This window comes from Hydra vulgaris, chromosome 10 (genome assembly GCF_038396675.1).
Source record: "Hydra vulgaris chromosome 10, alternate assembly HydraT2T_AEP".
In the NCBI taxonomy this organism is placed as follows: Eukaryota; Metazoa; Cnidaria; class Hydrozoa; order Anthoathecata; family Hydridae; genus Hydra; species Hydra vulgaris.
In genome coordinates, this window is record NC_088929.1 from 6,725,921 (window position 1) to 6,740,521 (window position 14,601).

At 29.5% G+C, this 14,601-nt stretch overlaps 1 protein-coding gene across 2 annotated transcripts in view; it reads right to left on the reverse strand.

Moving 5' to 3' along the window:
* Positions 1 to 466: 466 nt before the first annotated feature.
* LOC100201352 (uncharacterized) overlaps positions 467 to 14,601 on the reverse strand; it is a 71,148-nt gene continuing 57,013 nt past the window's right edge. Inside the window, exons 6-8 of one of the 2 annotated variants that reach the window (XM_065807171.1) lie at positions 12,972 to 13,811; positions 12,742 to 12,879; positions 467 to 629 (exon numbers count right to left, since the gene is read on the reverse strand). In XM_065807171.1, the coding sequence (XP_065663243.1) occupies positions 543 to 629; positions 12,742 to 12,879; positions 12,972 to 13,811 (1,065 nt within the window). In that variant the 3' untranslated portion in view covers positions 467 to 542. The remainder of the gene's footprint in view (positions 630 to 12,741; positions 12,880 to 12,971; positions 13,812 to 14,601) is intronic. The other variant, XM_065807172.1, reaches the window with a different exon arrangement.

Here is a 14,601-nt window from a genome sequence, read left to right on the forward strand (position 1 = left end):
CGCGACCTTGGCCTTACCATAATATTTATGTCTAAAAAAACTTTCTATAAAGTATACATTACAGAGTACTCAAGGTTTAGACTCAACTAGCTATGTAAATTAAGATCAATAATTTTTTTTTACTATTATTAAAAAAACTGTTAGAATACCTAATGGTCTTGTAACATAGAACTGAAATAGGAATAGCATCGCTCAAAATGCATTTTCAATACTGATTTATAAATATTATATATAATAAAACTCAATAACTTCTTTGTTCAATTTAAGCCATCAAATTACGCTGTAAATTCGTCGCCGATTCATGACTGTTTACTGATTAGTTTACTGAAAAAGTCATTAAACCATGAGCTAGAACTTATCATTAAATATGGCTTAATGAGAAGATTCTGAGCCATAAAGACTCAGAACTTCTCATTAAGCCATGAGCAAGAAGAACTTGTTATTAAACCACGAGCAAGAAGCTAAATTAATTCAAGTACAAAATTTTTTTTCATCAATTCAAGTAGTAGAAGATTATTTTAAGTCTGAAGGATGTTATCAAGTCAAGCATCGGATGATGTCATTAAGTCCTGGATCCTAACACTTAAATCATCTATAATTTTATCTTTTTCGTAAAGCAATGACGATGCCTAAAATGAAATGTAATAAAGTATAAAATTAGCTATTTTTAAGTTTATTATATAAATCTGATTTGATTCTAAAAAATTAATTATATATATATATATATATATATATATATATATATATATACATATATATATATATATACATATATATATATATATATATATATATATATATATATATATATATATATATATATATATATATATATATATATATATATACATATATATATATATATACATATATATATATATATATATATATATATATATATATATATATATATATATATATATATATATATATATATATATATATATATATATATATATATATATATATATATATATATATATATATATGTATGTATATATATATATTATAAGTATAATAAGTATATATGAGGAAGCTACAAATTTATTTTAACCTCTTTATATTCTTTATATTCTACTATAAAACTTTATAAGGAATCTCCAAGATATGAAAACAAAACAACGAAGGAAAAAGAGTCCATAAGAAAGCATCTTATTCAGAAATTAACAGGATTGTCTACCTGTTGTATCTGGAATCAATGGAACTAAATTTCTTGTTGTACCACCTCTTCCAATTTCAACCACAAAAGGTGGTCTAAAACATGGTAATGTCTCTACTGCAACAAAATCTACTCATAGATTAGAAATGCGACAAAAACATCATAGGTATGGCCTTTGACATAACATACTCAAATACAGGTGAGGCTCTAAAAAGCTAATATTTATTACATTATATCATTATATATATTAATAGTTTATTAACTTTAAATCAACCATTCATGCAAAAATCATGCAAACTCTTGGATTACAAACCGCAGGGTTATGTAATGGACTAATCGAATAGTAATTAAATTTGATGAAAAAAAAAGCAAAACTATGCACCGGTAAAAATAATCTAAAACATGATTATAAACTAAATGATTATATCCTATTAAAAACTCAATCAGAAATGACTTAAACTGGAAACCTCACATTAAAAACGGTATAAATAAAGCAAATAAAAAACTTGGTTTAAGCAAACATTTATTTAAATACTTAAACGAAACATCAGGAAAATTTATATAAAACATTATTACAACCTCATCTTGAATAAGGTGCAGTAATATGTGGAGTCCTTTTAGAAAAGTTGAAATTGATAAATTTGAAAGAACTCAACATAAAGCCACAACAATGGAGAGTCTAAAAGTTTTATTATACATAGGAAGGATAGATTATTTAAGAATAGAAACATTAGAAGAAAAAGATTATATCTTACTTAAGATATCCAGGTGATTGATTGTGCTATGAAAATTTATTTGATAAAATAAATTTCCATAGCACAATCAATCACCTTGATATCAACGGCAAGACGACACAACATGAAAATAAGAAGAGAGACAATATATAAATATATATATATATATATATATATATATATATATATATATATATATATATATATATATATATATTATAAGTGAGGTTAGTATTGCGGTGTAAAATACAAAAACTCTTGTTCGTATGACAGTGCTCAATATTATCAAATAATAGAGCAATTTATACTTTATGTAATTAAATGAATAAAAACAACTAAATAGCGGGACTTAAAGTTTCATGCCCGAAGGCAATCATCAGCCGTGAATACAAACAAAAAACGTCAAAAAACCGTTTAAAAAACTTAAAATTAAATACAGTAGAACGGATTCAGACGAGATAAACAAATCTGAGTAAAAACAAAACAAGAAGCCGCTATAGCTTATTAGTCTCCTGTGTCAAATAAAGAGAGCAAGAATTTCTTTGAATGTCGACACTGAGATACAATTTCATTCTTTTTGTTAAGTAAATTTGTTCCACTATTTGATAAAATTACATATTTTTCATAGAGACAGAGGTGGCATATTTTTGTTGTAAGATTATAGGGTCTGCAACGTTTAATTATTCTCCACGTTAAGATAGGTTTTATGTTTTGATCTTTCAAGCTCCATACTTCCTTTGAAAGTTCAGTGTCGTTTCTGTATTTAACTGAAGCAAAGGATTTTAGATGATTAGCGTATCTTAATTTAAATGATGTGTGACTAATACCAAAATATACTTTTTTGTTACCTTCATTATTAATTGTAGCTTGGTAAACAATATATTTGAACAAACACTGTTTAGTGGACAAATTGATTTATTTACACAGTTACATTGCTTGGCTTCTATTTGCTTGTTGTTGTGCAATATTTTATGATTGTGTGAGTTGAATATTGATTTCATGTTAGGCATGCAGCTGTAACCAATCTTGATAGAATTTCAATTAACTATTTTATGAAGCTTCTGGCCTGGTGGAAAATGAGAATCTATAAGAGCCAGAAAAAGGTTACCTATTTTTGTTTGGACATTTACACTGTACGGAGGGTTGTACTAAATTATATTTCGTTTGCGATGTTTTTTTTTGTGCTTGGATTTGTTGTGGTTGGTAGATAAGCTTTGGGCTATGTCATGATTTTTTAAGAGCTTCTTCATATTGTGGAGTAGAATTCATGAAAGTAGTTTTGTTTAATGACATGGAAGATAATCTTTGTTCGATATTGCGAGGGATTGCTTTAATTATGCTCGGAGGGTGGTTAGAGTTAGTGTGGATATACCTTAGTTGGTTGTCAGGTTTGCAGTAAGGTTGGAATGAGTTGTTATCTAGATTTAACGTAACATCAAGATAGTTTACAATTTTTATATTAGCTTGGATGGTGATGAGTAGATCGTTACTTTTAAAGATACTTGTTATATGTTTTTTAATTTTGTCCATTTTCTAACCGTTTTTGTTTTTAAATACGGCAAGGCCGTCATCACAATATAATCCGAAATCTTCCTTATTATAATGCTGTGAAATTTGAAATAGTAAAAAAATTCCCACTAGCTCGCACACTTCAGCACCATCAAATGCCCCCATTGTGACATCGAACAATCCTCCTCTTTTTTTGATCCACGCTGTCTCGTTATTGAAAATTAGGGATTTTCTTGCATGTTTTATTAATGTTTTATCTTTGCTTTTTATAATGACATGATGTTCAGCAAAAATCAAAGCATTGTTTAAAGTGTTTTGGTTTATTGACGGATAAAAATCGTTTACACCAAAAACTAGAAACTTGTGTAAATGTTTATTGCCGATTTTTTTAAACCAATCGATTACATTTTTTGTACTTTGCCATTGATTTAAATAAAGCTTACTTTTAAGTTCACAACTAATTTTAGATAATATTATCTTAGTAATTCTTCCTACCTCATTTTTTGAAGGGTTCAAAAGACGTACAGATGGGTTGTTATCAAAGTTTTCTTTGTGATCTTTTAAAGTGAAGAAACATTCGGACGATCCGTTTACTTCAATTTTTCGGTATACCTCGTGGTTGAATAAAATATTTTTTCCTTCTTTAATAATTTGATCTTTTAATTTTGGGTTAGCCTTTTTGTATGTGGTGGTGATAGCATTGTTAAAAGTTTGTTATATTGCTCTTTTGATAGTTTGTACATATTGGATGTTTTGTCAGCTTGTGTTAGGGTTTTGTCTGATAAACGTATAGCTTTAATATCTTTTTTCATATTGTTTTGAAAAGTGTTACTTACATCACGGAACTTTATTGCTTTAATTAGTTTAATAAGGTCTCTTTCAAATAAAGACATTTCTTTTATTTGCGGCGGATACATTGCAGATTTAATACCGTAGTTTGTATAACTCAGATCGTCTTTGTTTGTTGGATCATTATTAATAAAAAATAATGCTTTCCATCTCATCTTTTTTAAGAGTAACTCTGTCTTGTTTATTAATTTTAATTTTAATTTAAAGTCAACTTTGTGGTGCAAATATAAGTGAGGTTAGTATTGCGGTGTAAAATACAAAAACTCTTGTTCAGGTTATAAAACTCTTGTGCAGGTTACTAATAAGGAAAATAAATGTTTGAAAGACAAACATTTATTTTACTTATTAGTACCCTGTTAATTTTCTTAAATGAAATGTTCTGAATTCAATCATTTATTGAATATTTCTGACATCTTCTGATAGCGTATCGATATTATTATATTTTTATAAATAACAGTATTGTTTTTGTTGTTGTTACTATTATTACTGATAGTAATAATAGTTATAATATTATTATTATTACTTATGAAGACTTATGAGGAAAGAAGCTCATCCAACGAAATCTTTTTTGCGGACATTCTGCAGTGTTCCAAAATGTGCTGAGACAATTTAAGGATACAGTGGTACATACCATTGCTGCCTAATGTAAAACCAAAGTTTTGCAGAGCACAACCTCTACCATATGCTTTATTGGAAAAAATAAATACAGAACTGGATTGGTTGATATCTTCTGGCATCTACAGACCAGTAAGTCATTTCTGTTGGGCAATTGTTCCAGTCTTAAAAAAAGACGGCACCATTCGATTATGTGGAGACTATAAACAGACCATAAATCAGGCAGTAATATGTGATAGTTATCCACTACCAAGAACAGAAGATTTATTTGCAACTTTGGCTGGCAGACAAAAATTCACAAAACTGAACTTAGCATTTACCTATCAACAATTACATCTTGATAAAAGTTCCTGTGAATTATTGACTGTAAACACTCATCAAGGTCTATTTGAGCCTATACGATTACAGTTTGATGTACACTCAGCATCAGAAATTTTTCAACGAGAAATTGAGAAGCTGATTGGCTAACTGCCATTTACCAAAGTTCGAATTGATGACATTTTAGTGTCAGGTGGTTGGATGAGGAGCATTTAAATAACGTTGAAAGAGTTTTACAAATTCTGGAAATTGCAGGACTAAAGTTAAAGGAAAATAAATATGTATTCATGTCATCTGAAGTTGAATATCTGGGTTTTAAGTTAACAAAGGATGGAGTTGTACCGCTTGAAAATAAACTTAATGCAATCAGGAATGCTCCTAAGCCTAAAGACACTATCCAGATAAAATCGTTCTTTGGTATGATCAACTATTACCACAGACATTTACCAAAACTAGCAACAATCGTGGAGCCACTCCATAGACTTTTTAGAAAAGGCATTCCTTGATTGTGCGACATGAAAGAACGGAAAATATTTGACAGTGCCAAAGTGGAATTATGTTCGCCTAAATTGTAGATACATTATGATCCAAAAAAGGAGCTGATCTTGTCTTGTGACGCATTACATTATGCAACTGGAGCGGTGCTGGCACATATTACATCTGAGGGAAGTGAAAGACCGATTATTTACATATCCAGAACGCTATCCACAGTTGAACAAAATTATTCTCAAATTGAGAAAGAGGCATTATCTATCGTATTTGCCGTAAAGAAGCTAAATCAGTATTTATATGGGAGATTTGAACTGAAGGAAAGTCTATTCCACCCATGACCGCTGCAAGGATTCAGCGTTGGCGTTAACCCTTTCTGCATGCAACTATTATTTGAAATACCTTAGTGGGGCTGCATATGGAAATGCAGACTGCATGAGTAGATTAGCAATTAAAAACACCCAGTAATCGGTTGCAAACAATATAATTTTAATGATGGAACTATCCAACACACCAGTCTTAGCCAAAGATGTAAAAATCTATTCAGCACAAGACCTAATTATAAGTCGAGTGTTAGATGGTGTTCTTAGTGGATTGCAGTTTCCTAATGAAACAGGATTTAAACCTTTTGTAGCTAGGAAATACAAATTAGAGTCAAAGGAGGAATTCTAATGTGGGGAAACCAGGTTGTAATACCCGCATCACTACAGGAGATGATATTAAAAGAGTTACACAGTGCCCATCCCAGTGTGGTATGCATGAAAGCATTAGCAAGGAGTTACGTGTGGTAGCCCAATATGGACAAATCAATTCAGGAAACGGTACGCCAATACCGGCAGTATGCAGAAGAAGCCCTGAAAGTGCGCCAATATACCATTGGGAATATCCAAGCAAACTATAGAATAGAATACACCTTGTATATGCAGGTCCATTTTTAGGACACATGTTTTTAATTGTATGCGATTCTTATTCAAAATGGATTGAGGCAATAGTGGTGAAAAATGCAAAATCCAAAAACACCATTGAACAATGTAGAAGTATATTTGTGGTACATGGGATTCCTAAAATAATTATTAGTGATAACGGACTTCGTTTAGCAGAGCTGTTTTTGCTGAATTTACCAAAAGAAATTCAATAAGACATCAATTTTTTGTGGAACATTCTCAGTGCTGTACCCAGACATAATTCCATAACATTTGACCGGTATGGGAGCCCAAACTATGTGCCTAAATAATTTTTTTTTACAATAACTAATTTTATGCAAATAAAATTAATTATTGTAAAAAAAATGCCACATAATCAATATCAAAAAACCACTGCATAAACAATATCAAAAAACAGTTAATATATTCCAAATGACTAAAGATTATGTTAAATGTAAATTGCTGAACGTATAGGAGATCACCATTTCATATGTAAAATGAGTACTTTATAATACTTCATAACTACATATTTATAACTTCATAGATTCACAGGAAGGAGGGGGTAGAGGTTGTTTTTTTTCTTGAACCGGTACTGCCCAAACAATTGCTTGGTATGGCACTGCTTCTTTAAGCTACCTAGTTGAGCTTAACTTCTTTATCTAAAATTTTCCAATGGATTTATCTGCTTTAGTATAAGTTAAGATCTTTAGTTCAGATAAAAATGGAACTTTTAAAATTGGAACGATTAAAAACCTCAAGTATTAGTATTAATAATTTTAAATATTCATGAAATAATTGAATAAAGCAACAAAACTATGGTTTAAATGATCGAATTTATTGTCAAAAAGTATGCACATTCTGAACTTTAATATATATATAGTTCTATAGATTGTCGCATTTGGGAAGCACGGAAGGAAAAAAATGATTCTTACGCCAACATATATGTCACTTTTAATTACTTTTGACTTTTGTCCAACATTTGCGTGTTGGACGAAAGTCAAAACCATTAATTTAATTACAAATTCATTGTTTTTTTAATAAAACCGCAAAAACGTAAATTTAATTGACCAGTATGTTTTTATTTTTATTTTTTTTACTGTAAATCATGCGCGGAGTATTGCTACATCGACTATCTTATAGCCTGACTCGCAACAAAGTGCTGCTACATTGACTGACAAATAGCCTGATTCGCAACGGAGTGCTACTACATCTAGTATCTTTTAGCCTGACTCGCAAGGAAGTGCTGCTACATCGACTGAGGGTTTGGTTGGGACAGGCAGTCTATCAATTAATAACAAAAAAAATTCCGGTCTTGCATTTTAATTTTTACTTTTTGTCAACAAAGTATGGTAAAAACTTTCTGACAACAGAGTTCTATATATATATATATATGTAAATATATATATATATATATATATATATATATATATATATATACATATATATATATATATATATATAAATATATATATATATGTATGTATATGTATATGTATAAGTATATATATATATATATATATATATATATATATATATATATATATATATATATATATATATATATATCATATACATATATATATATATATGTATATATATATATATATATATATATATATATATATATATATATATATATATATATATATATATATATATATGTATATATATATATATATGTATATATGTAAAAATATATATATATATAAATATATCAATATATATAAATATGTATGTATGTATTAGTGATGTACCAATTAATCGGCATTGGCTTAAGCAGACACTTTTTGCACAATCAGTATTGTTATTAGAATAGTCTGTTTTTATTGATTTTTTAACCGATTGCTTTTTGAAAAAAATTTAATCCTGCATTATGAAAATAGTTTATGTTAAATAAACCAAACTCCTTTATATATAATATAGCTATACTTTTTATTTTTGAGACAAAATTATAAAATTAAATATACTTTTAATAATAAAATCACTTTTAAAAAGACTGCAATCAATATTATGCAATTTAGTACTTAACAGAAAGCAAAGAAAAAAGTTAAATAAACGGTTGAAAATGGACTTTAAAAACTGTAAACTGTATGAGCGAGGAAAACATGTAGAGAGGACTTCGAAAGCATTGTGTTTTTTTTTTAGCATATTTTAATAGTTCAAAAATTTGTTTAATATGGTGAAACAGTTACAGTATTAAGGATGTGAGTTTAGGTAGAACAAAAGTTTTGTGAACAAATTTAGTTTTTGAACAAGAGATTCTTTAAAGGTGGACATCACTTGAACAGTAACCATGGTAGCAGTTGTAGAAAATAGAAAAAGATGCAACCATATGACAAATGGGACAGAAGCACAAGCTTAGGAGCTGAAGCAGGTCCAAGTACATTTTCAATGTGTTTTGGATAATGTCTTAAAGAAAAAAAAACTAGATGAACCAGCCCAAATATGACAACAGTATTTCATACAAGGGTGAATTAAGATTTATAGAGCTATAGAATAGGATGAGGAGTAAGAAAACAGGAGCACCAAAACGTCTTAGATGAGAGATTTAATTTCAAGATTAGCTGCTTTTTTTAAGCAATTAAAATTTCATAACTTCTTTAACCAAAATACATGGTTGTCTCATTTCGCAAATAGAGCTACTTTAGGGGTAAGATTATTGGGAAGTTCATTAATATAAGTGAAAAAACAACAAGGGAGTGAAGATGACCTACTTTTCATCATCAAAATCAGGAAACAAGGTAATGCAGGTTCTAACCTGTGCAAGCCTATTGATGAAAAAGGAGTAACAGGCTGGCCTAGAAAAATTTTCTTCTTACCCCTAAAGATTTTGCCCAAAAAGTTTTCTTCAAGTTAGTAGTCGGATGTTAACATCTAAACAGCCGACGAAAAAGCCTAAAATCAACCAAGAACCCTAAGACATGGTGTATTATAAGTCAGAGCTATAAAGCAGTTAGACATCTGTCAGGTTATATTTGATTACATGTTACCAGTAGCTGGGTGATCATGATGATCTTGATGCTGGCCTGATCTGTAATATTTAGATTTATATTATTGATTAGTCTTACAATCAGTTAATTAATTGGTATCTGCCTTTTTTTGTCCATTGGTATCTGTATCATCCAAAAATATGCAATCGGTATATCACTAATAAGTATATATGTACACCAAATATACACATTTGTACATATATATATATATATATATATATATATATATATATATATATATATATATATATATATATATATATATATATATATATATATATATATATATATATATATATATATATATATTAAAACAACTGCAGGCAACCACTATTAGAGTTGGAAGTTATTAGAAAAGAAAAGATGAAGTTTATAGAGCAAGATAACAATTGAAAGACAACTTAAAAGATTACAAACTATATGAGTCAGGGAAGCAAGATGAAGAAAGCAAATTCTAAAAAAATAGACAATTAATAATTTTTGGAGCATTTAGGAACAATCACAGTAAAAGGATGAGACTTAATTGAATGATGAGTAACATGAGAATGAATTCTAGTAGATGGCACAAGAGACGCTAGCTCTTTAGGGCAGTGCCCATTATTGTATTTGTAGAAAAGAGAAAGAGAAGCAACATTACAACAATGTGATAATGGTTGGAGGTTGGCTGCAAGAGCAGGTCCAACTATGCTTACAGTGCATTTTTGCACTTTGTCTAAAAGAGAAAGGGCATCATTGGAGGATCTGCCTCAGATATGGCAGCAGTATTCTATACAAGGATGGATTTGAGTTTCATAGAGATAAAGAATAAAATCTAAAGTAAAAAAGTGGCGAGCACAATAAAGAGATACAACCTTAGCAGATGCTAATTTTGCAATCAATTTGATATATGGCTTCCAAGAAAGACCAGAAGTAAAAGTTAATTCTAAAAGATGAAATTTTCGTATTTGTAATTTTTCGTACAGAGTTTTTGTAAATAGGGATAACAGATGCCGCTTTCCAGCAGGCTGGAAAACAAGACTCTGATAGACACTTGTTAAATAGATTTGAAAGTATAGACAACAGCTGTGGAGAACACTTCTGCAAGACTTGAACAGGTGTGTTGTCCAGACCTTAAGCTGTAGAGATGTCTAAGCATGAAATCACTTTAGATGCTGGAGTGATACGAACGTCAGGCAATAGATTACCCTGTTTTGTTGGCTATATCAGGTAGAACGCAATTAGTGGAACCAAAAGATATAATTGATGAGAAGTTCTTAGCAAACAATTCAGCTTTATCTTGACAAAATCTGAACCATACAAGAGAGGTAGAATAAAAGTTATAGAGACTGTTAAAGATTCTCCAGAAGTCACAAGAGCCTAATTTTTTAAATGAAATATGAGATTTCGTGACCTGAGAATTGCAAGCTTTGGCGTTAGACAAAACCTTTTTACAATGGTTTCTAGCAATAGGAAACAGACATCTGTTTTCTGGACAATTGTTTTGCTGATAGATATAGAAGTAATGGTTACGATTGGAAATTGCAGCAGTACAATGCAAGGAAAACCGTGGAGAATGAGGCTTGACTTGGAATAGTCGATAGAGAATAAAAGATTCCATGCCAGCCTGAATCCAAGATGTTATGTAAGAAGCACATTTCTCAACAGAAAGACGAAAGATCTCTACCCAAGAGCCATCATAAATAAACTCACAGAAAGAGTCCCAGTCAATTTTAAGGTAGTTGTAAGAAGTACAATAATAGAGTATTCTGATGACGAAGAAGAATGAGATAGTTTTAGAGAGAAAAAACTGTGATCAGAAGTACCTAATGACCAGAAACAAGACATAAGTCAAGTAAAGAACATAAATGATTTGAATTGTCGGGAAAGCGAGTTGGAAAGTTGACTATTTGAGTTAGAGATTGAGAAAGGCAAAAGTTGTGGCCCTTAATGCCTGCAGAGACACTGACACTAGAGCCAAGCCATTCAGTGTAATGAGCATTAAAGTCACCAACAACAACAATATTAGCTGAAGAACAAAGAGAGAGGGCTTGGTCAATTTGATCAGAATTACATAGAAAAGAGAGCAGTCTTGAGATGAAGCAGAGCAAATATAAAAAAGAGAAAGACAATAGAGTGAAGTAATGCTAAACAAAAGCACATACAAGAATAGTCTGCAGATTCAAAACTAGTTTCCAAACATAAAGGTGAATTGTTACGAATATAAATGCTTAGGCCAAGCATGTGACTGCTGGAATCTTAGATCACTATTTGCTATCTTAGTGTTGATAACTATCAAGACAAAGATCACAAGATGAGACTTATTCACTATAAATATACATACAACAGTGAGTAGTGGAAAAGTGCTTGCTTCAACTACTTAGTTCTAACCAAGTTCAATCTCCAAAATGCCATTGGTAGTATACCACAATAAATGTGTTAATCTGTCTAGTGGCCTTGTTCATTTATGTTTTGGAGCAATAGAGTTAAAAAGAGATTGAAAAAAAATTTTCCCCCACTATTTGAATTGTTTGTATTGTACTGTATTGTAGGGTAGTGTAGAGATAAATAATCTTGGGAGATAATCAACCCATAAAGCAAAACCAAAGACTGCATTTAATTAACAATAAAAGCAACTTAAAAAATTCTATGCATATAATTTTATGCAGTAAAGTGAAAAAGAGCTAAAAACACAGACACTAATTATTTTTTGTTCAGATTTTTACATTTATTATATTTACATTTTTTTAAAGTGTAAATATAATAAATGTTAAATATAATAAATAAATAATTACACATAATTACAGTTTCAGATAACAGTCTAACATGACAGTTTAAAATAACAGTTCAAGATGACAGTTTAAAATAACAGTTTAAGATAACAGTTCAAGATAACAGTTTAAGGTAACAGTTTAGCCTCTTTGAATTTTAAATAAGTAAAAAAAAGTAACAAGTTGCCTTAATTTTTATGATTTTACTTACAACTAGTTTTATTCATAAGAAGTTTGATCTATAGAAGCTTGTCATCATAAACTTTTGCAGTTCAAATTAGATCAGTCATAAGCTTTTTTTTTTTGAGAGCAGACAGAAAAAACATTGACAAATATTATAATTATACAAATATTGATATAATATATTAATATTTGTACAATATTTTTTTAAATCTCTTAAATCCTCACCTCTTCTTCTATATAATCCGATTTTTGTTTCAACTCAGCCTGGCCTTTTTGAAGAAACTCTAATTGCCTACTAATGTTTTCAAGCATAGCCAATACTTGGGAAGCGCCTTCGGCTTCATCTTCAAGTTCAAATACAATCTATTTTTTAAAAAGTTTTATTTGTTCCTGATAACTAATTTTAATTTAAAAAATCTTGCAAAATTGCTTTTTTGAAACTAAATATAACATACCTCAGGAGAACAGTAATTTGCTATAGCATTTTGCACTTCTCTTTTTTTTTTTTTGCCCAATTTCTTTTCTGCAATAATTAAAGCTTCTGCTTGCAACATGTAAGCTGTGGCTGCGGCATTTGAAAACACTCTTGTGAAAGTCTGCGAGAGAATTCCAATATAAAGACTAATGCATGTAATAGACATAAAAGCATAGAACGACCCACAGATTAACTGGGCAACCACCTTTTCCGATGTATTTACTGTTCCATTATGTGTATAGAGATTTGTATAGGAAAAACTATCTCTATTTGTAATTCGAAGAAGTTGAAACATTACATCATCAAAATTAGTATAACTATTATCATCCCACCGAGGTCCACCAAATATAATCCATACTGTGCATGCATAAGGTATTAAAAACTCCATAAATAAAAATGCAAATTTCACTGTTTCTTCAGCAACACTCCCAAACATAGCAATAAATGGACCAATAGCAAAAAAAGGTCTAAAAGAAGACATAAATCTTATCCATATTATAAAAAGAACAACAGGAAATGCATAATAATGAGCTCTTAATGCTGTTTCATAAGTATTATCTACTTCTTTAGAACTAATCAAAATAATTCTAGTAATCATTAAAAATGCAAGTCCTATGTAACAAAGCATATCAAAAACAATCCATGCATCATACAATGATCCCATTGTTTCTATGTTAATATTACGAATTTCTTCTTCAATTAGTTTTCGTTCTTGTGGCCACCGAGGATGGCAAAAATTTAAATCTCGGCTTAACTCTTGCAAACGAGAAGCCTTAACACCTGTATAACTTTCTGTTGCCATTTTAAATTGAACTTTTGTCTAGATGTAATAAATATAAAGATTATTCAAAACTGTTATACCTAAAATACAACTTTATTTATAAATACAAAAAAAACCTTAATATTATAAATTATATAATTCTTTTTTTATAATTATAAAAATATTTTTTATTTCCATTTTCAACAATTATATCAATACAAAAACAACAACTCATTACCATGCTATTTACTATACACAAACTTAGTGCTCTATGAACAAAACCAATGAAGACACTGTTGATAATTTTAGGTTCGTGGTATGAATTCCATTTAATTTAAATGTTTGTGAAATGTTTTTTGATTGTTTTAAAACTATATACACATTTTTTGTTGTTAGTAACTGAAACATCAAGATAGTTTAAAATATTGGTCAAGTCAACAGATTCCATTGTGTATTGAATACTTTTTTGTTGTTTATTAATTAGATCTAAAAACTTTTGCGCATCTTTTTCTACCAGGAACTTTGAATCATTAGCATATTTTTAAAATGACTTGACATAAATATTTTTGTTAGGCATCATTGAGAGTGCATTACTTTTATGATACTGTAAAAAACACCCGGTAACTACCACCATATGAGCTAAGCTAATTAGTTCAGAGTTTTTGAGCTCATGAATATAACTTTTATATAAAAAATAGCATTGAAAAGGACAAAGTTCTAAAAGCAACCTGATCTCTTCAAAAAACTATTTAGATATAAAGCTCTGGTAGTTTCTTATACTTTCAACTAATATAATGATTGCTTCTTTAATTGGGACCAAAGGGTAAAAATTATCAACATCAAAGAAGAC